The sequence below is a fragment of the Diadema setosum genome, chromosome 8 (genome assembly GCF_964275005.1).
Source record: "Diadema setosum chromosome 8, eeDiaSeto1, whole genome shotgun sequence".
NCBI lineage: Eukaryota > Metazoa > Echinodermata > Echinoidea > Diadematoida > Diadematidae > Diadema > Diadema setosum.
The window spans coordinates 22966717-22991535 of NC_092692.1; the positions used below are offsets into that span (position 1 = coordinate 22966717).

Below are 24819 nucleotides of genomic sequence, written 5' to 3' on the forward strand. Positions count from 1 at the left end.
AATTGTTTCCCTTGTTAGATACAGCTGCAGCCATGCAATTATCAACTCAATCGGAGAGTTATTACACGTATTGTTATAATAAACAGCTAGATACTAGCATAGAATCGTTGTATGGCGTTGATGTAAACAAACTAGTGCAGGTATGGTACCGAAACACACGATTCATAAGACGTACACAAGCGCGCGAACAGAAACAGAAGCTGTGGGATACCCCGTGAGACACACATGTGCACAGCACACAATGACGTCCAGAGTCATGATTGAAATCACGGTCGCGTTCATGCGGTTTCTGCGATTGTGATTCTGGCAGAATCATGATTCAAAATGCCCTTTTTTCCGCGTTTCAGATCGGCGTTTTGAAACACGTTTAAATGGAAAAATCGTATGAAAGCAATGCAACTAAACACGTTTAGCGACTAAACGCGTTTAGAAACGCAATTCTAGTTTCGCATGAACGCAGCCTTAATCTTTATCGTGCGCACACAAAAAGGGAGTTGAAAATCCAAAGCAACTGCTATTAAAAAGGAGGTGTTATTAAATTATCCTGAAAGTTGGCAATCCATTCAAAGTATCAACATAACTTGTGATGATTTGCATGTAATTTTGTAGGGACTTCATATTCATTCTCACATGGTTTAATGGTGGAAAATGGAAAAAAATAATCTAATCAAAGAAATATGGAGCTTCAAAGACTGTATAAATGAACAAAATAGTAGTTTCACTTATGTAGTTTTGTGCTTAAAACTCACAGATTTAGAGTCAAGAGGAATGACTCCTTCATAATTTAAGAAAACACAGTTCCAGGTACCCATGATGCACTACATTTCAAGCAATCAGGACTGCCGTGGCCACCGGGAACATGGAGTAAATGCAGCTTTACAGTCAGAAGGGGAAGGAATGAGAAGTTTGTACTGTCACATTTTATCTAGATTTACTATGGAGGACTCTAAGTAACTGAAAGTGATACAGAAAGTGCTCCCTCAAAGATTTTTTTTTTAAATCTTACTTTCATTTCACGACTACATATTTTACTGGGGGAAAATGATGAATCATAATCATATTTTCATAACACTCTCAATCACCTCAATATTTCATCTGTGATACCAATCTATTTATTGCCAAATCCATGAACATTACAAACTGTATAGAGGGAAATAGCATAACGGTAATGTTAACCATAGGCAAGAGTAAGTCAATAATCAACAATTTTGTATGGTTTCTTACTTTTAATCCTTACTACAATTAGTACAACATTCATAGAGTGATATCTGATGCTGGAAAAACATATCTACAAAAGAAAATTCCTCTTGACTGTATCAGTGCCTGTAACACCAGCCCATGCATACTTCCTATCCTTTTCCATTATATGGTATTACTGCTATGATCACAATAGCCACCAGCAGTAAGATGATGATGGTGATAAAAGCTGAAATAAAAACACAAAAATCAAATTAAGTTCATGCAAGCACAAACATGGGAAGACATGTAGAGAACTAGATTCTCAACTATATCTTTAAAAGATTAACACTATTATGATAGTCAGGTTAATCTAGCACAATACTGTAGAGAACATGTTTAAAAAGTCTAACTGAAAAGGTGTCAAATATTTTCTTTTTAGAAAAAAAAAACAGGAATAAAGACTTCAAATATATGAAAGAAATGGAAGTACCAGACACTGTGCTGAAAGCAGCAAGAGATGCATTCAGGATACTGATGGGTGATTCTTCACAAAGTGTCTCCTTTTGTATCAGGGTACTTTCAGAGTTTCAATATGCAAATCAAAATTATAATGATTTTTTTAATTTTGCCCCATTCATTGAAGAAGGTGCAGTACTGATAACCTATGTGTAAGGTACAAAAATTGTTTATTTTAGTGCCTTGATAGATTGATAATGGTTTATGGACAAAAAAAAAGTATTACCCTATGTTGAGGAAATTTTCCTGTAGATTGATATAGTGAAGCAAAAAACCTTGAATTTCCATTAATAACCATGTTTAAATTTTCAGTACTAATGATTATGAAATGTGACAGGCATGCTGCAATGCAGTAACAAAGGCTGAAAAAATGGGCAGAAAAAACAAAAATTGATCCTTATGAAGATCGCGCCAGACCTATTTTCCCTGCAGTAGAGATGTTTGTACCTATCAGAAAGAAATGAGCACGTCAAACAGAAAATATTTTCATTTGGCTTTCCAGAAACTCAAAAGTTGACACTTGGTGAAGAATCGCCCTCATATCATATAATCTGTATTTTGTGTTTCGCATATTCAATTAAAATTTGATGTCTTGGGTTTCCTGGATATAATGAATCAGATATCTTGAGTAATAGTACAAATGTAAATACAATGTAATATGAAACAAAATATCAAAGGATGTGCATAAAAAACCTTTAAATGTATGATTACATTTGTGCAAAGTCCTACATTACCACATACAACATCAATCCTATATTTACTTCTAATGAAATGGGAATGGTTATCCGTCAAAATTTTTACACTTACTACAATCTTTGGCTTTCTCTGTGACTTTCCGTGCATGCTTTGTCTCTCTGATGAGTCGTTGATCTGTCTTTCCAACATGAGATGTAATGTCATCTATGATTTCTGGGAGTCAAAGATGGAAAAGAATCAGCATACAGTGTAATGGGAGGATGGTAATTACATTGTTTGTAAGCCACGTTTTCAAACAAGGAAAGTGCCAAAATGTGTCTTACTTATTTGCGTAGAAGAAATCAATGTTTTTTTTTTTAACTCCCGGAAGTTCATTGACCCCGCCTATGACCTTTGACCTTGTGGAGACCTTTAACTCCCCAAGGGACATTTACAATCCAAGTTTGGTCAGAAACGGATATATGGATCAAAGTTATGAGCCATAATCGAAACAAGCTGTAAGATCTTAACATTGGGCCCTAAAAGTTCGTTGACTCAAGTCCGTGACCTTTGACCTTGAGATGACCTTCATGTTTGGTAAAATGTGTAACTTTGCATAACCACTCTTCTCTCCAAGTTCGATTGTAACTGAAGTCCTCAGTAGAGAGTTATTCAAGTTTTTGTAGCATTATGGACGGACAGATGCCACAGGCTATCCCTTAGTCTCCCCTAACCTCCTGTAGGCTCGACAATAAATCATAAACAACAAATGATTCCCTAGGGCATCAAATAAATCTTTATACACCGTACATGTCCTTCAAAGAAGGTAGCATGTGGTTATTTACCATGTATATTCTTATCCATACTTTTCTTAGAAGTTAAGCCTATAGGAGTATTCATAATTCCATGATTGACTGTTCTACCTATCTTTTTACTACTACACATAACAAACTGATTGCATAAAACAACATGCCACTGACAATGCTTTTATTGCCATTGTTGATGACTTTGTTCTTGCTCTTGAAAGACCTCTGTGGCTATAACAATAATTCACAATAACATACGAAAATGCATGAGCCATAAAGATCACTGAATGACCAAAAATGTGATATCATAATTAAGGTATTTTTATTGTTGCAAAGAAGTTTTGAACATGTTCAAAATTTCTTTGTGACAAGAAAATCCATTAACGACAATGAAAACTGTTTGCGAATTTGATTGCAATTGTTTACAGATTTGATTGCAACTGTTATTGATCCCTGAGATTCCCTAGAATTCACTATGCTCGGAAACATTCATTGCTCGGTGAGATACCACTTTACACAGAGCATTAAAAAATATTCACATAATGAAATTCTCTGCCCCATTGCTAGAAATTTGACTTGCAATTTAAAACTACGGCTCAAACACATGTATCATCCAAAAGTTGTGCTGGATCCTTTATGTTACTGAAAGTGACTTGCATTTTATTTTTATCCACTATTTAAAAATAAAATCATTGTAGACTAGCCTAATCCTGAAATTAGCAGAACATAACTCCTTGTAAACAGTGAGCACACAGTCTGTACATCACAGTCAATGATGATGGAAAATACTGAAAAGTGCACTTGAACATGTGATCTGTGTCATATACGTGAGTGAATGAAGTTTTGCAGAACCCTAGGGAAGGCTACCTTGATACTCACTGCACAGATATTGGTTGCTCAATAATTTAACTTGCATTCATTATGGTGAATTCAGTCCCTCAAAACACATGCATCGATGCAAGTTAGATAACTTAGAGTTAGTTTAGACTTGTTAATGTATAAGCCGTTATTTTTTGTATACAGTTATTTTCACAAATAAGGAGATAACACACATTTTTGCAAGATGTTGTTTTTGCAAATTGACACATGCTGTTGTATAAAGTACCCTCTTACCCTAGTGCATGGGGGCACTTTTGCACGTTGTTAAATTCGTGGTCTAACACTGATTTACAAAATTCATGAAAATTAAACCCTCGCGAAAATAACAGCTTATACAGTAATGGGATAAAGGATTATATAATGCTGTGTTGTTTGCACTGATCTGGAGATTTTACCACCAAAGCTTGTTGTGTGCATTTTGATGATTTTCAGACATGTATTAATTATGATATTTTTATTCCGTGAATCTGCACACCATGCTGAAAGGAAAACCACTCTGCTGGTTGCGACAAGAAACATCATTTAAATTTTGTGGGAGTTGTCTTCATGTGAGTTGTATGTGTCACTCAGCTACAGCATTATACATACGTCTGTGAAGAGTATACTCTGCAGCTATCTACATGTACATAATTTTGGATTCGTTAATTTTACTATTAACCCATTAAAGACAAGTTCCGAGTATACTCTGGCAGGTGTCTATGAGAAATGTGTGTTGTAGCAAAATCAGCCTGTCCTCAACAGGTTGAGAATCAAATGTGACTTTGTCAGATCTGCCAAGTCTCACGCATTCTGCATGAGACTCACGAATTTAGGGTCCATCTCACGATCTCACGCATGATACCCATATTTCTCATACATCGGGACATAGCTCAAAGGATTGAAGTGATAGTTGCAATTGAAGGCATATTTCCCTTTCATCTTAATAAGTAAAAAATAGTCACTCAAGTATGCACCAGATCGCACCATTAAAGGGTGTGTACAGTTCTGGTTGAGGTGAGGATTTAGGTTTTAAAGTTTTGTGAGATATTCAGAAACCACTCTATGAGATGTCAAAGAGCATGCAGTTCTAAGGGGTATCAAAAGTTTATTTGATGAAAATCGGTTTGGAAATGGCTGATATCCAAAAACAAGGTGAAACAAAGAGATCCTAATGAAAAGCGTGGCCTGTCGCCTTTTATTATTATCACTTTTCTTGGATATCTCAGCCATTTGAAAACCAATTTTCATCAAATAAACATTGAGTCCAAAATTACATGCTCTTTCATATTTCATAAGAGGTTTCTCATTATCTCACTTACACATAGGAATGTTCAAAACATGAATCCCCACCTTAACCAGTACTGTACAGTCCCTTTAAGAGCTAAAAATTGAAAAATCTCCCTACAATGGGATTGGAGACTCCCCCCTCCCACACCCTTCCCCAGCTCGGTTGCTTTGCTCCCTCGCTCGCGCACATGCACGCGCGCCGAAACGCCCAGTCATGAAAGTCTCACTCATTATTTTATTTTTTTTATTATTTTAACTTGGCATCTCTGCTCTGTGCAAAGTTGCATTTAATTCCTGAAAGTTGTGTTTGATATTTGCAATTAAAATCACATGGAAGTCTTTTCAGCAACACAACTGTCTTTAAAAGCCAGCAATGTTGCATGCCATTTGGGAAACTTCTATATTCTTGGGTTGCATTTTGGGCCCTGATGTATCGTAACTGGAGTTATAGCAAGCATGTAGGTAATAATAATGTTTGAAACATGCTCTCAGTGTGATGCTTTCAGCTGTAACTTAGGTTCAGATGGAAAAGTCTGGAATCTGGATTGCCAGTGGTGATGTGCGATCAGACACGTAAATCTCAATTAAACTCTTGTTTTAGTCTTAAAAGTTTAATCATGTGATAGTTAACACATAAAGCTTTGCAAATATAATTTAAAGCATAAATAATATAGTCATGGTATACTTGGTGTTTTTGCTTTTCTGAATTTTTAAAGTGAACTGAAATGTGCAAAAAATTATTTCCAACCATAACACAAATGACCTATACTTCGCCTCCAAGTCAGAAAATCACTCTGAAAGAGTCTCCTGAAAAGGGATGACACTTATTTGTTATTTTGTCACTGGGGTTTATCAATTACAAATTATGTGACTACCATCACACAACCATCATAACTATTTGCTATCATGATCCTTATGAGTGACTAAAATGAGATACAATTCATACAATGATGAATGTACTGGCATTGAACAATAGTAATGTAGGAAAGCGTACATCCATGATATGATTACTGTCTCATTCTATCACCTTAACCCACATCGGGCCACCTACGGGATATTCCGTAGTTCGTTTGAACGCCGCAGGGGCCATATACGGAATATCCCGTAGTGAATGAAATGACATATAAACGACGTCATTCCAAAGTTCTTTCACCTTCTAACCTATGACAACATATCCCAGAATGCTTTGCTGCCCTGTCTGTGATAATTCAAGAAGGTTTTGTCAGTCAAACGCCAACAATATCGTAAAGATCATTAGAAAAAAATGTGCGTTTACATGGAATAACGCAAATAACCACGAAGCGTCAGTGGGTGCTATGTACAGCTGTACGGAGTGCTTGATTTGGGATTTTCTGCCGCAGTTTTTGAGAAGGTTTAGACACTTGCCAGGCGATGATTCGACTGTGATAATGGTCCCACATGTACATCCACATGTATGTACAACAATTGTATAATTCAGTCGAAACTGAAAAGCTCGTAGAAGTGTATAATAATTGTGATGAGTTTCGCTTCAACAAACTATAGGATGCACACATTATACTATCGATTTCCCATGCACTCGCAATGGCTTCATCGTCAAGAACATAAACATAAAACTGCAATTATTGTGTCAATGGTCATGATTTTTATATGTCCGGAAAGCTGACACTCTGATCATTTCATTTCCGGTACTGGATGTGTAAAATTACAATTTATTTTTAATCCATGAATGAAAGCAAACAAACAAATTGATTTCTTAACTTTTGGATGACTGTACTTCACTTCTGCTAAGTACTATGACTACACTGTGCATTGAATGGCAGCATGTTATATACCATTTGAATCTTATCTTCTTTCAAATGACATATAACTTGTCTATGTTTTGTTTATTGCTTGTTAATGAAGAGCGATTGTTCGGAGAGTTGTGTGCCTGTCAGCGTGTGTGTGCAAATGGTGCTGGGCCACTGCGGTGTTTGTTTACACTAGTGCGTTGGCCCAATATGGGTTAAGAGAGTCTTGGTGACGTAAAGTGTAAAGTGAGAGGAGGTAGGGTGGCTCAGTGCAGAGCATATCTAACAGACACACATGGTCCTGGCCTCACTGTGTCTGAAGTGGATGAGAGAACAGTGCACTGAAAGAATAGTGCACCACAGCCCACTCACATATTCATTCATTCATGCTTTCTTTCTTTATTCATTCATTCATTCATTCATTCATTCATTCATCTTTATTGGCTTATGTCAGACATAGAAATTTTGTTTTCATTGACATTACACTATACCAAATAATCATGACAATACAAACACATCTCGCATCACAATTACATATCTCAATGACAGGCACAATGAACACAAATGACACCCTACAAATCTATTTCACAATCATACATTAATATATCATTTCTTTAACTCTTTATGTGCCACGTTCGCACGTCCGATTCAGTCGACGGCGTGCCAACTTCGCATATTCTGCTCAACAAACAAAGCCACCAAAACCGATCGATAAATCGCTAATCCCGCGGTACAATCAAAGCGTTTCTCGCGTTTTTGTTCCTCTCACATACGGCTTGCATTCTATGTGGCGAATGACTATCAAGCGGTGTTCCCAACTAGATTTTGCATGTACACTTTTAGTTTCTGTCACTATTTTATGTGCAAAAGTCATTCCTTTACAGTAATGTAGCAACTGGTAATTCAAAAGAAAAATTGAAAATAGAATTGTTATTTTGGCATTTTTGGCATTCCTCGTTAACTTTGGTCACTATTATGTCCAGCTTAAAGGTAGGGAATCCCATTTGCATGCCTTAAATGAAGAGTTGTATAAATAAAGTGGTATGTTGAAGAGAGTATCATTTTAGAAACTCCCATAAAGTATTGAAAGTGGAAGGTAACATTTAGTACATTTTTATTGACCGTTAGATTTTGAATTGAATTTTTTTCGGGGCTCACCGTAAATTCCAGTACATTACTAGGCTACCTTTGCAGACCCATGCACTGCATGTGTGTCCATCATGTATATTTTGTGAAGAAAGTTCATCAAAACTTACAGACATTTCTATATACATTCTTGCCACACACTCTATATGTTATTACATCAGCTCTTATACTTTTAGATTTGTGTTTATAGATAAAAGATACAGAAGACTGCAACAAAAAGGCTTAAGTGTGGCTGACACACAGAACTACTGAGTAGTTGAGTTTTGTGCCTTATTCAAATTGTAGATAACTGTTGACTTCCAAATTTCTCAGCAGTGGCCTAAACAAGTCCCCTGAGGTTCATATTTAATGTTTCGCTGCATTTTGGGAGGTCTGTAAAAGGTATCCCCTACCTTTCACAGAAATTTGTAGAAGTTATACAGATTGGAAAAACAGAATATTTTCTCTAAGCATGACTATCTTCGTGTCTCAGAATAACGTGGCACACAGGGGGTTTCCACCATGGCACATAAAGTGTTAAACCTCGCACAGAGATAGAGACAAATTTGTTTCTAATGGAAAAATTTGCAAGTTTACTGAAAAATACAGATCAATCAGGGGGAGAGTAGAGCCCTATGAATAGAAATGATTCCTATGCACTTCTGAAAGAAAGTAGGCTGAAGGTGTAGCAAAATGATAAGCACAGATGTCACAAACACGATAGAATCAGGAACACAACATCGATCCCCAGAGTGAACTCCAGTACCTGGTATCAATGATGGACACTGCAGAGAAGACCAATGTAATGACAATGACTGGTTGATGTCATTCACAGTGATAAAATGTTAACATGTATCATTTCATGGTCAATGTATCTGTGCCTGTGAACACAAGACTATATGTAGCACTTATTTAGCATGAGATTGACACATCTATGATGCAAAGTAATGCTTTCACAGTTTGTTCCTGGAAAAAACCCAAACCCTTCATAGATATATTAATCATAATGCGCCAGATTGAAAAATACATGATGATGGTCACATTTTCACGGCTTAAGATGAATCCTGAAGTTGATACATAATATTAATATAAGATCTACAGTAAATATCCAGGGCCGGCGCCACATTTTTTAAAGTGGGGTGGGGGGGGGGGGGAGCGTGGGGGGGGGGGTGGGATTCTGACAGGCAAAAGCAAAAGGAAATAAACTTTAGCAAGCAGCAAATTTTCTGGTTTTCTGGTACAACTTCTGACTTGACAGCAAATGCAAAAACTTGCTACAAGCATTGTGTAGACACTCTCGTTGATAGCTAACTTAAGGTTAACTCAAAGATAGCTATCCATAAGATATCTCAGAGTAAGTGCTCTACCAACGAGCCGGAGGGGGGGGGGGGGGGGGGGGGCATCGTGTGGATGGAACTTGTTGACAGGAACTTGTAGATAAGTGTAGTTACGGGGGCAGTAAGCCTAGCCTCAAGGATAGCTACATGGACCTACAAGCTTTGTCGTGTGAATGCGCATCATAGTTAGAGGACCAGAGCTTATTCTTGAAGATAGCTATCCTTGAGGTTAAGGATCACCATCGGAACAGGGAGGTGTTACAAAGATGGAGTGGCAACTCTTCGTACTTCATGCAAACACATGTTTGGGTTCAAGGTGTTACAATGGGATGTCTAGCATTCCATTACGCTTTGAAGTCATGCTCGGCACCGCTCTAGTTGCAAGACGAAGTTCGGGGACGAAGAACGTATTTCACCTTTCGTTGAATTACAAGCTTTATTTCACCGCCAAATCTTATATGAAATACTCCCATTGATTTAGAATAGTTTAGGAAAGAATTCAATATTATTAACATGTATTTCTAGTTTCTTCGTAATTCGCAAATCGAAAGGAAATGAAAATTAGGCCCTCTTAAAAACCTAATTTTTTCTATAATGCGCACATTTCTGCATGTTAATTTGCTATCTTTTAATAAGGGATATTTTGATCTTTCAAATAAAGTACTCCGTTAAAGCGTGTTCCAGCGTGTTTTTAAACTATTTGCTGTTAAAATTGTGAGTCTTACACTGCATTTTGATTCGCTGCTCCAATTCAAGGTACACAAATTCATTGTTGCCATCACATTGAAAGAGAGAGCGAATTGCAGTTAGTGTAGGAGCAAATATTTCTAGATGTGAGAGCGCTAGTCCTGAATATTGATGCTCTCTTTTGTCAAAGCACATGGTTAACACCTGTAGTTGAACGCATAACTTCTCGGCGGTGCCGCGCATGACTTCAAAGGAGAGCTTTAGTTGCCTCTCCTTCTCTAGCACCTCCCTGATCGGAACGTAACTAATGAAATGACATGTAGAAAAAAGCAAATAAAACCATTAACACTGGGTAATAATCACTAATATTTCAACTTAGTCTAGTGTTTCATGAACGATTCAGAACATTTGTGGTGTTTTGTTGTCCAACACCAGCAAAAGATTGTTTTCCATGACATTTTGCATCACACTTATTCTTCAAGGAGGCCTGATGAGGTGGAGCACATACCAAATTGGTTCATTTCCAAAAGTATCTTTTTATGGCTGACATGACTGGTATTGCAAGATCCGTAAGAATTGTATGATTCTCCATGGCAATAAAGTGGCAAACTTGAGTATGCAAATTCATGACAGCCAGCTGACATGACCCCTTTTGATGAAGTAAGTCAAATAATCTGTACTATAAAACATACATAATGTACAGATCCTTGCCATCTGATTGGAAGAATGCAGGTCACATGACATTCAGAAGAATCAGCTTTCCCACGCTCATTCTCAATGGCAGTGCAATAGTCGACTGTTGAAAATTAAATCAAGCAAGCCAGTGCAATAGATCCTAGGACACACTGAACTTGTGTTTCATAAAGCATTGATGCATACGTGCACCCGTTTGCACTGCCAGCAAGACCTAGAGCCAGATCTAGATCTAGGCCTAACCGTTAGTCCTCACCGTTAGTCCTCCTCCAAGATATGCTTAACGTTAGATCTATTTTGGTCTAGACCAGGGCTATGTGTGTTGTAAAAACAAATATTCAATGTTTTATCATTCGTGTGAAGGTTTGAATATTACATTCGGTGCAAGTTTAATCGTTCTATTCAACTCCGCTATGTGTTGTTGAAAAGAACAGTTAAATTTGCATGCTCATGTAATATTTGGAATCATTGCTTTCATAAACATTGAATATTTGTATACTATACTTATTTATATGCCAAAGTTCTAGTTACCATCAATAATTCAAAGGGTATACTCATTAGATGCATTATTTTCAATCATTTTTTCTGGTAAAATGAAAATACTGCAGATGACAAGATGTGATACATGCAAGCATGAAGTGGAATGGAAGATGTCAATAACTCTTTTCAGGATATGGAGCCATAAGAACTAGACATGCCAGCTTTGAGCTTAAATATGCATTTGCAGATTGCTCCCTGCAGTGAGATGAGGCATCATGGATTAGAAAGGATAGCTACACCCAATCTGATACCTCCCTATCAAACTCCTGAGATGAGATCCTGCAGGCCATTATTCATAGACAGTACTCCCTAAAATTGGATGGCTGTCACCAGAATACCACTTTCATCTTGTGAAGTACCCTCCTTGTCTGTGTGTGTCCCTTCTCCTGCTCAATTGCATTTCAACAAATGGGAGGATTTTTATATTTTTATGTTACCATCTCATATCATCCCAAAACATTTTCTTTCATCTCATGATAGTCTCTCCCTTCAGAGATGTAACCAAGAGACATTAGTAGGAGGCATTGGAAAGATACATAATGTTATGCACTCTGAAACCTGTCTCCTCTTGCATTTTCTGAAAAGTATGCTTATTTGATATCATTCCAAAGATAGTCAGTCCAAAGTGATTTTTGCAGTTTTTAACTAGCAATCATTTGCACCTTTTCATACAACAGGATGAGATACACTATGTAAGTAAACTGCACCACCAAACATATTTACTCTAGTTTGCCATATTTATACTGGAATAGATTCTAAAAAAGTGTAGGAAAAAAAGTCAATATACTCATAAATATTAACCATGTGCTGTCAAATCTGCTCTTGCTACTGCCTGTCTACAACAACTACCTGCCCACAGCAACCACAGGGAAACTCCCCCTCCCCCTCCCCCCGTAAATGTGTAGTTAGAACCTGTGCATACCAGCCACTTGCCTAATGTGGCCAACGACCAGATTTGTTTTCCGCTGGATGACTGGAAAAATGATAATGACGACTCCATCCTCCTCAGGAGTGTCTGTCAGCTGGACATTTGTGAGTGCAGTGTTTTGATGTCTTGACCTTTGACCTTGTCAGACTTCATTAATATGCCTATTTGATCTTGACCAGTTTGATCTTGTCCTCCCTGAAGCAAGCCCAAGATGGAAAGAAGGCTTGCAGATGACACCCTATGGCCCCTCCTGACCCAAGCACTTGGGGTACCCTGTCAAAATTCCTTACGCCTTTTTGAGCTACTCTTGAAAGCCCGATCTCCGCCATGTCGAGGAGGTCTTGTGCCCCTGGCTTGGGCACTTCCTCGCTGAGACCACAGAGCAGTCGAGGTACCCTGAGTTGTCTCGCCCACTTGTCACAGAGGCCAATGAAAGGATGCCCTCAAGTCCTCGTGAGGCAAGGCTGCAAGAACCACACTGACGTGTCATCAGCCGACTTGCAATATGCACACTCCGCATCAAAGACCTGGATCACCTGGCTCGCGAAAAGATGAGGTCGTTCATGGGGAATGGAGCAGCTGATCAATTTCACATCCTTTCTAGCAAACCCCATGGCCTCGAGCATCATCTTTCTCTGTCTGGTCACATAACATGTGGCTCTCGACACCTGTAATTACTGAGAGCCTGGGACAGCTAGCAAGGCGGAGAGCAACATCTGTCTATCATTAAATGTGATCTGCACTTCGTCTGCCCAGGCCAACAGGCTAGTCAGAACTCCATTATAGGGTGCCAACTGCATAGTGGTGTGGGACAACTCAGCGACCTTCATGCTCTGCCTATCCATTTCAATGAACTTCTTCACTCAAAATGGATTGCCCTGGGGCTTCCTATCCACCATCTGCATAAGCTCTGGGGAGAAGGATTCTGCAGAAAGAAATTTCTCAAACTTGCCATTGCAGAAGCTGTGTGTTCTGCGCAAGGTATGCCAGGAAATCAGGCATCAATGAAAGTAATACCATGTTTGGTTCCATTCCGGCCCTGACAGACAATTGTAGCAGCAGGCTCTGACACATCCTCATTGGCTTGCACCACGCTGCAAAATGGCAGCAAATACTTCCACAAATCTACGTATCTGCACCGATTGTCACGTACTCGTCACAGACTTCGTGTCATCTGCTGAGACGGCAGAGCTAGACGAGGACTCCACCTCCACATTAAAATCCTCCTCATAGGTTTGGAAATCCTTGCCATAAGTTTCTTCCCCTGGCAGAGTCCCAAAGGCGATGGGGGGGGGGGGTGGCCTTGGTCCCACTCAAATGGACTGCTGCCTGCTGGAAACCACTCCCTGCTCCACGGGAACTAACCGCCCTGAGCTCACGACCCTCATTGGCTCCCTGCCAGTGCTGGCAAGCAAGGTATGCCTGGGTCCATGGCTCGAATCAGCCGGTTTGGAGGTGCAGAGCCACACCCTGTTTGAAGGACTTGACCCATTATTCACCTGTGTCCATGGCTGGTGCCTCAGCACTCCCAGCCAGATGGACATTCTGGGTCAGCAGATCCACTGGGTAGGAAAAGCCAATGATCAAATGGCCTGCTGTAACACAGCTGTAACAAGGATGAGCCCTGAGGAGGGCTAGGACAGTGCGGCAACACTGAATCTGAAACAGAACCAGATTTCCTTCATTTGTCTTGGGCATTAGATGAGATTATCACTAAATTTGTTCCATTGCGCTTGATTCCAAGCTGCACAGACAGTGTAAGGATCTGTCTGGAAGCACACTTGGTGCTTTTTGCAATACGCATGCCCATATGACAATGGGAGAAGCTTACTGCATCTCTTGCCATAGTGCACTTTTTTTTTCTGCAAAGGAAACACATGGGAACAATTACCCAGAAACACTTGTAGGAACAGGTAACTATGGAATATTCTGTGTTCATCTGTTCTGCACTTTTTGTCTTTATTATTTTTGGAGTTCAATTAGGAAAAGACTACAAAAAAGCTGAAAAACTAATCAACAGGCAACAGCAAACTGGAAGCTCCCACAGGGCAATCACTTATAGTTAGACAAGGTCTCCCATCCAACCACCGACTCTGCGTGGACTCGGACCAGCTAACAAGCGAAGGTGTTCCCCATCCAAGTAGTGTTGCGTATGCCAAAGCTGTAGTAACTATCACCATGCATGCATTAGTAACACAAGAGTTATGGAGCAGTGAATGTTAGTACGTATTGAACACAGCAATGATGAGTCAGTGGCAAGCACAAACTCCACGAGATATGAAACTCGTCAGACTGACGAGTTAGGTGATATGCTTGGGGTTATCAGATGTCGGTCATCTGTGATCGACAAAGAAAAGAATGTGATATAGACACCTTGAAGTTATAATTGAGTTTGCATGCAAAACCGTTTCCCTAACCTCTCGGCCACGGGACATCCACGGAAATGGTAAGGCAAAAAAGAAATGTATAGATATTACAGGGAGAAAAGTCAATGCCCACTCAACCAACGTGGCCGCGTGAACATGTATTGCATTGCTAGACGGAAATGCGGCCTTGTAACTACTGATGTCGCTATGCCATTTCTGGCAACTTGGGAAAAATACGTGCCGTAAACATAAAACCTATAATCGGCTGGTTTTGATACCTTGCCTTTAATCACAATTTTCAATGTGATGACGTCATCAAAGTACAAAACAATGATGTGGTCTTGAAAGACAATTGTTCAAAGTACAACACCTTCGTCGTCGTCATTACATATTATGATCAGTTTGACAAAGTCAGCCTGCAAAATTTTGCAGCAGTCGAAGCAATATGGTCTCCAACACAAAAAAGAGGGATATGGTGTGTGTGTGTGTCTGTGTGTGTGTATAGGTGCGTTTATATACGAATGTGATTTCTACATGGATGATATATGTAATACAAAATTGAAGAAAAAAAAGTAAAATAGCTAAGTAATTTGTTTCGTGATCTTGTGGGGTTCGAACCCGCACGTGTGCAACCTCACGTCTCTGAGACGTCGCCTTTAACCACTCGGCCATACGTCTCGACGAGAAAAAAAAGAGGAACGTAAACTTATGTATGTGAAAGATGAATCAGGAATCGTTTTGTCCACATTCCATTCTCATTTTCAGTTTTAAACTGCAAAATTGTCAAACTAATAAGGAGATTTCAAAGAATAACATGCATGATTACTGCAGCTTATTGTCTCAGTTACCACACACTTAAGTTACAGAGGAAATGGAGCAAAATCATCTGAGATAAAGGTGCTTAAACGTTGTCAAGTTAACGCACATAAAAAAAAAAAAAATCACCTCCCATAGAGATAACACGTAAACTTGTCTGATTTTGAGTCTTTACCTTTAATAACAATTTGAAGTATGATGGTAAGTCTTCTTGAACCAAGAGTGTGGAACGCAAGCTTCTACGTGAAAGATGAATCATGACGATCACCCGTGACCGACACATCTTCAAAGGGATCAGTTATTAGAAGTGGAAGCCCTCGTGCCAAGCATATTGTCTCAGCAATTCCAAAGCAATGATACCCTTACATTTATGCATACCATAATTTCCCTCTGAAATCAATGGTAGGTATATTCATGTACAATTGCTTGCCTTGTCCATAAACTTTGCTTTACAAACTTTCAGTGAAACGTGTCATAACATAATTCTGTAACTCCATTAGCAGGGATTGACTTCATAAAGAAAGATATATCAAATTGAACGCTTAGCGCGTATAACTAAGGGGGATTTTAGCCTGATGCTCTGTTCTTCACTGCTCAGATACCAACAACACTCATTACCTACGGCTACGTATAGAGAAACAGCCATGACGAAAATAAGTTATTCCTTTTCTTTGGCAGATAGACACACAACCCCTTTAAACCACACTATAATTGACATGGAGGGACATGAAAAAGTTCATTACTACTACTGAACAGTGATGCCTTCTACTCATGTGGCACAAGATACCTCTATAGCAACATAAAACCTGTCTACAACTCCGTTATTGCGTCAAACAATAACATCCTGGAATTTCAAAGAGATGAGCGAGACGCCATACACCTGGCCTAGAGTTAATTCATTCAGTTGCCATTCCTGCTCCAGTTGAGTTATGCAAATTATTTTCCGACCTGTCTTGTGACAATATAACAGGAACAAACGTAGAGAAAAGGAAAGGGAAAAGGAAAGGTGGCAAGCGGGGCACTGTACCAAGGGCAATTTAAACAATACGTATGATAAATGAAGCAAATCCAACCTAGAGCCTCCGACAAAAAAAAAGAGGAACTTGAGCGACTGTGTGTCGTGGGGTAGTATAATTGATAAGATAATACGATAAATGACATCGATCGGAATAAAGCTGAACTGCCAAAAGAAACACAAAGAAAGAGAGAGAAAAAAATGATAGCGTCCTGCGGGTCTTGAACATCTCGTCCTAAGGTAGTGCATAATGACCATGCAGCGCGCTAAGTGACTATAAAGCCACACGGCTGTACCGAAGATTGGATGTGAAATTTATCTTTAATCTTTTTTTATTATATATATATATATATATATATATATATATATATATATATATATATATTTATCTTAAATATTTATACCATATACAACATGAAAAAGTTCATTACTACTACTAAACAGTGATGCTTTCCATTCATGTGGCACAAGATACCTCTATAACAACATATAACCTGTCTACAACTTCGTTATTGGGTCAAACAATAACAACCTGGAATTTCAAAGAGATGAGCGAGACGCCATACACCTGGACTAGAGTTAATCAATTCAGCTCCCATTCCTGCAAGTTATTTAAACATACATGTTCCTACCTATCCTGTTACAGTATAACAATAACCAATGAAGAGAAAAGGAAAGAGCAAACGAAAGGTGGCAAGCGGGACACTGTAACAAGGGGCAATTTACAACATTAAGTGTGACAAAATTAATGAAGCAAACCCAATCTCCAAACTCCAATACAAAACAAGGGAAATAGAGCAGCCGTGTTCACGGGTTACGTACACTTGATAAAGTAATACGATAAATGACATCGGAGTAAAGCTGAACTGCCGAAAAAAAAAAGAGAAAAAAAAAGAAAGAACGGATAAAAGTCCTGCGGGAGTCGAACCTCTCGCCTTCCTGTATGGCGTTATGAACAACCAGCGCGCTAACCGATTATGCCACATGGCTGTCCTGAAGATCGAGTGCGAAACTTAAATCTAAATACTATCGTGACAGTGTTGACTTGTGATGGCGCTATTCAACTTCCCACAAGTGGCAGCGTGGATTCGATCAATATACAGTTGCAAAGAAAAATTGGGAATCGTTCCGTACAGATTGCATTCTCATTTTCAGTTTTAAATTGCAAAATTGTCAACCTGATGAGGAGATTTGAAAACATAAAATGCATGATTACTAAAGCTTGTTGTCTCAGCTACAACATATTTATGTTTCAGAGGAAATGGAGTAAAATCAGATGAGGTAAAGGTGCTTAAACGTTGTCAAGTCAATGCATGGTTTAAAAAAAAATCACCTCCCATAGACATAACACGTAAACTTGTCTGATTTTGAGTCTTTACCTTTAATCACAATTTCTAGTATGATGACGTCATCATATTTCAAAACCATCACATGGCCTTGAAAGGCAAATGTTCAAAGTGCAACATATCTGAATTTGGGGTAATATTGAGCTTAAACAACAGAGATACGAGCAAATGAATGTCAGAAACAGTACCTCAAAAAAATCAATTCCACTTTTTTGATTTAAAATGACGATATGATGACGTCATCGCGTATTCCTGGCAATACTGATACTTGGAATGTTACTTACAATTCATATACTTTTGTAATATGCAATAGAAATATAGGGTCAACGGACGATTTAAAGAGCTATGGCGAAATAAACAGACATGTTTTTTCACTATATTTGCAGAAAGACGCGCACGCGGAATTTCAACTTTGACGCCAGTGCATTCCTTTGTTATAGGTCGTAATCGATCGGAAATCAATGGATATTATTACTCAAAGTATCAGGAATCCAAATCAGTCAAAAAAATTGCATTTTCATGTTGCTTACGGGCTCTGCGCGCGAAATTGCGCGGACGGACGCGCACGCGAGAAAATGTTTGAAACGCTTAAAATTGTCTGAAACTTCGAGATTTCCCATTGGGAAGTCGTTTTGAGCCTTTTAAAATTTTGACGCGCGCTTACGCGCGCGTAATGATGACCTGTGTAACTAGCGTTAAAAAGTAAGATAGAGCGTGACCTGAACTTCATGTCCACCGAAAATGATACAGAAATGACATCTAGTTATGAAGTTATGATCGATCATGTGACAAGGTCCGAAAATCACAAAATGGCGCCTAGATGACGTCATAGATATGTAACTGTCATGAAAACCTTATTGTGGCTAGATTTTGTCATGAGACATGTTGACTGAAAATGTCATGTTATTTCGTAATGTCATTCTTGAGATATTGACGACACAAAATTGTCCAGAAAGAAAGAAGAATAAAAAAAAATAAAGAGAGATTTTGACAATCACAATAGGTGATACGCTGATAGCGTATCACCTAAATATGTACTGCACAGAACATGAAGTACAAGGCAGACCATAAGAAAAGAACTTAAAAAGAGTCGTTGGCAACAGCCACTAGACTGTTGTAACCAGGTACAATATACACATGTACAAGGAATGGTCTCACAAGCAAATGGTGGTGCAGAAAGGCAACTTAAGGCAGGAGACCTGGAGTGCAAAAGAAAGAGATTTTTCTCAGTTAGTGGTGTGACAGAGAAGAGGGGGCTTGCGAACTTACATGCGAGGGATCATTAGGGGCTGGCAGGGGAGAGGGAGGGAACGTGTGGAAGTTTGTGCTGCATTTGGCTTTGTTGCAGCACATGGTGCACACAGGAATTAGCGTAAATTATGGGAAGCGAAAAAATGGTTTTTCACCGAGGTAGATAAAGCTGTTCACAATTCGTTACAGGGATCCTCTAATATATCCCAACCAGGAGAGACTTCCCATGGTATCCCCACTGCTGCTGGGTCTTTAATTTTGTATCAATATCTTGCACACTTGTATGGCCTGAAAAAAAAAAAAATCAGTTCATCTTTCTAGACAGTTATTCACAATATACAGTCTCATGAGGATATCTCAAGTGACAGACATACAGACATGCCCAGAACAAGTTGCCCCTGGCACAATTTGGCAGAAGTCAGCCCTGTCTTAACATGCTGTGTGTACATCATATTACCTCCTTCACGTATATTTTGCATGGTAGAAATGTCTTTCCCCAAACCCTCCCTCAGTTCTTCTTCTCAAACTTGTGACCTTTGATATTTCAGAAAACAGCCAGAACAGACAGTTTTCTTTCCATGACAAACAGTTGAGGAGTGAATATTTTAGCCTAGGTCTCTCGGGTACTAAATCAACTGTCCTGACATTGAAAGGATTTTTAAAAATGTTCAGGTATGACATTATGTGTGATGGAAACTCATACTGGTTCAAATCCACCATAGCCTGTACAGCGTATAGTGCAGATATGAAATGTTTACTTCAAGGTGACTGTTAATCAACCTCTAGCCCTTACATCTTGCCTCAAAATCCAAAAAATGCAAATGTGTTGACTACATATGCAGCTGAATACCATACTCAAAGACAACCATTCCTTTATGACACTTTTTGAAAAGTAGTCTGCTTTTGACAAAATAGTGCCTCTTTCCTCTTATGAGATTGTGAAATATATGCTACAGCAAAGTTTAAATTTTAAGCTTGATGTTTTGATTTTGAATGAATATGCCTGCTCATCACAAACAGCTACATAAACATAATTTCACTTGAGATATTGAATGAGCATATTTCAGATGTCTTTGTCACTGATGCTCATATGTATATCAAAGGTCCAGAGAAATTCAACTACAGAGGCCTTTCTAAACATTCAAATACATGTAAATATACATAATCTACTCTTATATTCCTTTGGAAATCTCAGGTTTGAGCAAAAAATGAAAAATACTACCCAGTTTTTGAAGACTTCATGCTTGCAAAGCCCTGCCCCAAAAAAGACTTAAATTGTGGGCGTGGCTTGTGACGCACTGTGATGTCATGTCAGGATAAGTCATTCAGCTGTGTAGTAAGGTCCTACAAATTGTGTGATTGTGTGAACGAATATCGAAAATCATAACAACTGGTTTAAAAGTCCATAGTATTGTTTTATCTCCGACTGCGTACCCAGGCACAAGGCCAGCTAACTCATGAATCACTCACGAGCTTGCTCACGGTGTGCTCTAGCCCATGTATCTCCTATATGCAGAGTGCTTGTTGTTCACTGTCGATCTAGCTGAAGTAGCTGTGTCTGCATATTATGTGTGAGCATTGTTACTTTGTTTTTCGATCAGCTGAGGATTTGTTTTTATTGTTGTGATTTGTATATTGTAATATCCTGACCTCTGAATTAGAGTTGCGAGTTATCTTTTAAATATTTGATGACATAAATGGTATCCCGGGGTACCAACTAAAAACTAGAAATGTCGCTACAGCGACTGGTTATACCCCCGCGAAACAACATTTCATAAGCTTTGGTCGAAACAACATTTCATAAGCTTTGGTCAAAAAACTGAGGAAGTAGTTAAATCCGCAAGATCTTTCCTTGATCTTCTGCCATTAATATGCCGTTACCATGGCAATGTACTTTCGGGTACTGTCGAAAAATGCATCTTGCACATCTACAACCAAAGGCACACATCTGTACCAAGTTTCATGGAAATTGGGCAAAAACTGAGGAAGTAGTTTGCAACACAAAATTTTCCATCATTTTGGCTCATAATATGTGAGCTGCTACCATGGCAACATACTTTTTGTCACTGTCAAGAAATGTGTCATGCTGACCTATATCCTAAGACAAACATTCAATATGAATTCCATGAGCATTGGAAGAACACTGATGAAGCAGTTTTGCCATGAAGCATTTTGCCCTAAATTTTACCAATAACATGCCGTTACCATGGCAACGCACTTTTTGCCACTGCGGAAATATGTGTCTTGCACATTAACACATTCAGATGAACATCTGTACCTAATTTCATAAAAATTGATCAAAAACTGTGGGAGGAGTTCGCGACGCAAGATTTGTACCCATTTTTGCCCATAATATGCCGTTACCATGGCAACGTACTTTTGGGTACTGTCAAAAATACGTCTTGCACATCTACAACCCAAGGCACACATCTGTGCCAAGTTTTATGGGAATCGGTTGAAAACTGAGGAAGTAGTTCGCGACGCAAGATTTGCAACGGACCGACCACCCGACCGCCCGACCGCCCAACCGCCCGACCGTCCGCTGATTCCTATATACCCCCTTCAAACTTCGTTTGGCGGGGGTATAATAAGCCATTTTGTTGAATTATTTATTTTTTTAAAAAGGTTGTACCCTGGGTGCCAAACAGAGGAAACTAGAAATGTCGCTACAGCGACTGGTTATACCCCCGCCAAACATTTCATAAGCTTTGGTCAAAAAAATGAGGAAGTAGTTAAATCCGCAAGATCTTTCCTTGATCTTCTGCCATTAATATGCCATTACCATGGCAACGTACTTTCGGGTACTGTCAAAAAATGCGTCTTGCACATCTACAACCAAAGGCACACATCTGTACCAAATTTCATGGAAATTGGGCAAAAACTGAGGAAATAGTTTGCAACACAAAATTTTCCATCATTTTGGCTCATAATATGTGAGCTGTTACCATGGCAACATACTTTTTGTCACCGTCAAGAAATGTGTCATGCTGACCTATATCCTAAGACAAACATTCAATATGAATTCCATGAGAATTGGAAGAACACTGATGAAGCAGTTTTGCCATGAAGCATTTTGCCCTATATTTTACCAATAACATGCCGTTACCATGGCAACGCACTTTTTGCCACTGCGGAAATATGTGTCTTGCACATTAACATATTCAGATGAACATCTGTACCTAATTTCATAAAAATTGATCAAAAACTGTGGGAGGAGTTCGCGACGCAAGATTTGTACCCATTTTTGCCCATAATATGCCGTTACCATGGCAACGTATTTTTGGGTACTGTCAAAAAATACGTCTTGCACATCTACAACCCAAGGCACACATCTGTGCCAAGTTTTATGGGAATCGGTAGAAAACTGAGGAAGTAGTTCGCGACGCAAGATTTGCAACGGACCGACCACCCGACCGACCGCCCGCCCGACCGACCGACCGCCCGCCCGACCGACGATTCCTATATACCCCCTTCAAACTTCGTTTGGCGGGGGTATAATTATTTTGGTGCTGGAGCTAGCACGCCCTAGCCACTGCACTGCACTGCACTATAAAAGCACACGCTAGTGGTATCGCAGCTTCATGCACGCATAGTATAACATGCAGTGGCATGGGAATGACTATGTACACGCACACACAGTGCATGCATTTTTCTCTGGCTGTCCTCGAGTGAACGTGAGGTGGTACTACACAACGCAGTTACCCGGGGTACTATGGTACCCTGGGGTAACGCGTGATGCATCATTTGTGCAAATGCAGGTTCACTATGTTGTTGCTAGCGAATAGAAGCAGTTAATCAATGAAATAGGCATTGTGGACCATTATCTGTTACTGGGGTCTGGGCTAGGCCTACAGCAGCGCTTCCAATCACTGCATTTCAATGAAAGACGTGTGACAACACAGATTGCTGCGGAGACGCTAGCCTAAAGAGACATTAGACTACCAGTAAAGCAAACATATTATATCAGAAATACTTCCTTCACCCTAACAGAGACAAGTCAATATCATTTTTCCATAGTGAATAGAAACATTGAATCAATGACATGACTATGTGACCTACAGCAGTATTCTTCATCACTGTTGCAATAAGTTACAACATGCATTACAATGTGGTCTAAATGATGTGCAACAGTGCAGTTTCCTGCGGTGCCACTAAATAAACAAAACAGACTACAAGCATTTTGACAAATTTCATCAGAAACAGTTCTTAAAAAAAAAAAGAGACAAGTAGAACTAGATATCATTTTCCACAGCAAATAGAAATAGTCGATCAATGACATGACTGTGAGACTATAACATCTATCAAAGCGATTCAAGACATCAAAAACAATTGAACCTAGCACTACAGCAGCATCTTTGGAAGGACTTTAATAGGTCTATGGCTGAAGCATGCGCCACTCACCACCGATACTGACGGGCTACCTCCATGTATAACTACCCCCAAATACCAGCACAGACTGCTTGAGGTGCTCTAGACTCACACGGCAAACGCCAACACGAACAATGCTTATTCAAAAAAGACACTTCAAGTATCAATTTTATTTTACTTTCTATTACGATAGATGACAGAAGAACTTTTATTTTCCAATCTCTGTTGCCAAATCTTCTTACCACATAGTTGCGATCCTTAAAGGGAAGATAAACCCCAAGAGCAATGTGGATTGAGTGAAAGCAGCAACATTAGTAGAACACATCAGTGAAAGTTTGAGGAAAATCGGACAATCGATGCAAAAGTTATGAATTTTTAAAGTTTTGGTGTTGGAACCGCTGGATGAGGAGACTACTAGAGGTTATGACGTATTAGAGGACAACAATATAAAGAAAATGTAAAAGGAATTTCACAAAAATTCCTTTTTCTACCAAAATGAAAGAGCTCTTGAGTAACCACTTTCAGAAAGCAGGGGGAATTAGTGCTACCCCTCACATCATGTCAGTATCAAGTTGAGGGAATGTATGATTTTCATGAAAAATGAATTTTTACTGATTTCCCTTTATATTTTCTTTATATTGTAGTCCACTCATACGTCATAACCTCTAGTAGTCTCCTTTCCCAGCAGTTCCAACACCAAAACTTTAAAAATTCATAACTTTTGCATCGATTGCCCGATTTTCCTCAAACTTTCATTGATGTGTTCTACTAATATTACTGCTTTCACTCAATCCACATTGTTCTTGGGGTTTACGTTCCCTTTAAAAAACTTAGAACCTATGTATATCCCTTGTCTTTGCGACTCCACCTGCTGCATCAGCACAGCTTCTGGCTCAAAACTGTATCAGAAGGTCTATAACTCCGGATATTTTTTGGCTGGTAATGGATGGAATATTTTCCTGACTATTGAACCTTCTAACATCTATCCCCCCACGAAAAAAAAAAGGAAAAAAAAAAGAAACAACAACATAGTCAACTAGAGAAGCACTCTGAGACCTCCGCCAAGCATACAGCTCATTTCCACCACTGATCTTGTTCTTCCATAGAGATATCAGTGATTTCCACCTACGTACTTATAGCATGGGCTGAAAGTCGCCCGATTTCCAAATATAGAAGACTTTGTTACGTCTCATAAACCCTCAGTTGCACCGCGCACCTTGCCCTAGCAGAAACTAGAGCACACACTTTAGTGCGTGC

At 39.2% G+C, this 24819-nt stretch overlaps 1 protein-coding gene across 1 annotated transcript in view; it reads right to left on the minus strand.

Annotated features, from left to right (window-relative positions):
* Positions 1-494: 494 nt before the first annotated feature.
* LOC140232023 (syntaxin-8-like) overlaps positions 495-24819 on the minus strand; it is a 142150-nt gene continuing 117825 nt past the window's right edge. The window contains exons 7-8 of the mRNA XM_072312174.1: positions 2503-2604; positions 495-1426 (exon numbers count right to left, since the gene is read on the minus strand). Of these exons, the coding sequence (XP_072168275.1) occupies positions 1350-1426; positions 2503-2604 (179 nt within the window). The 3' untranslated portion in view covers positions 495-1349. The remainder of the gene's footprint in view (positions 1427-2502; positions 2605-24819) is intronic.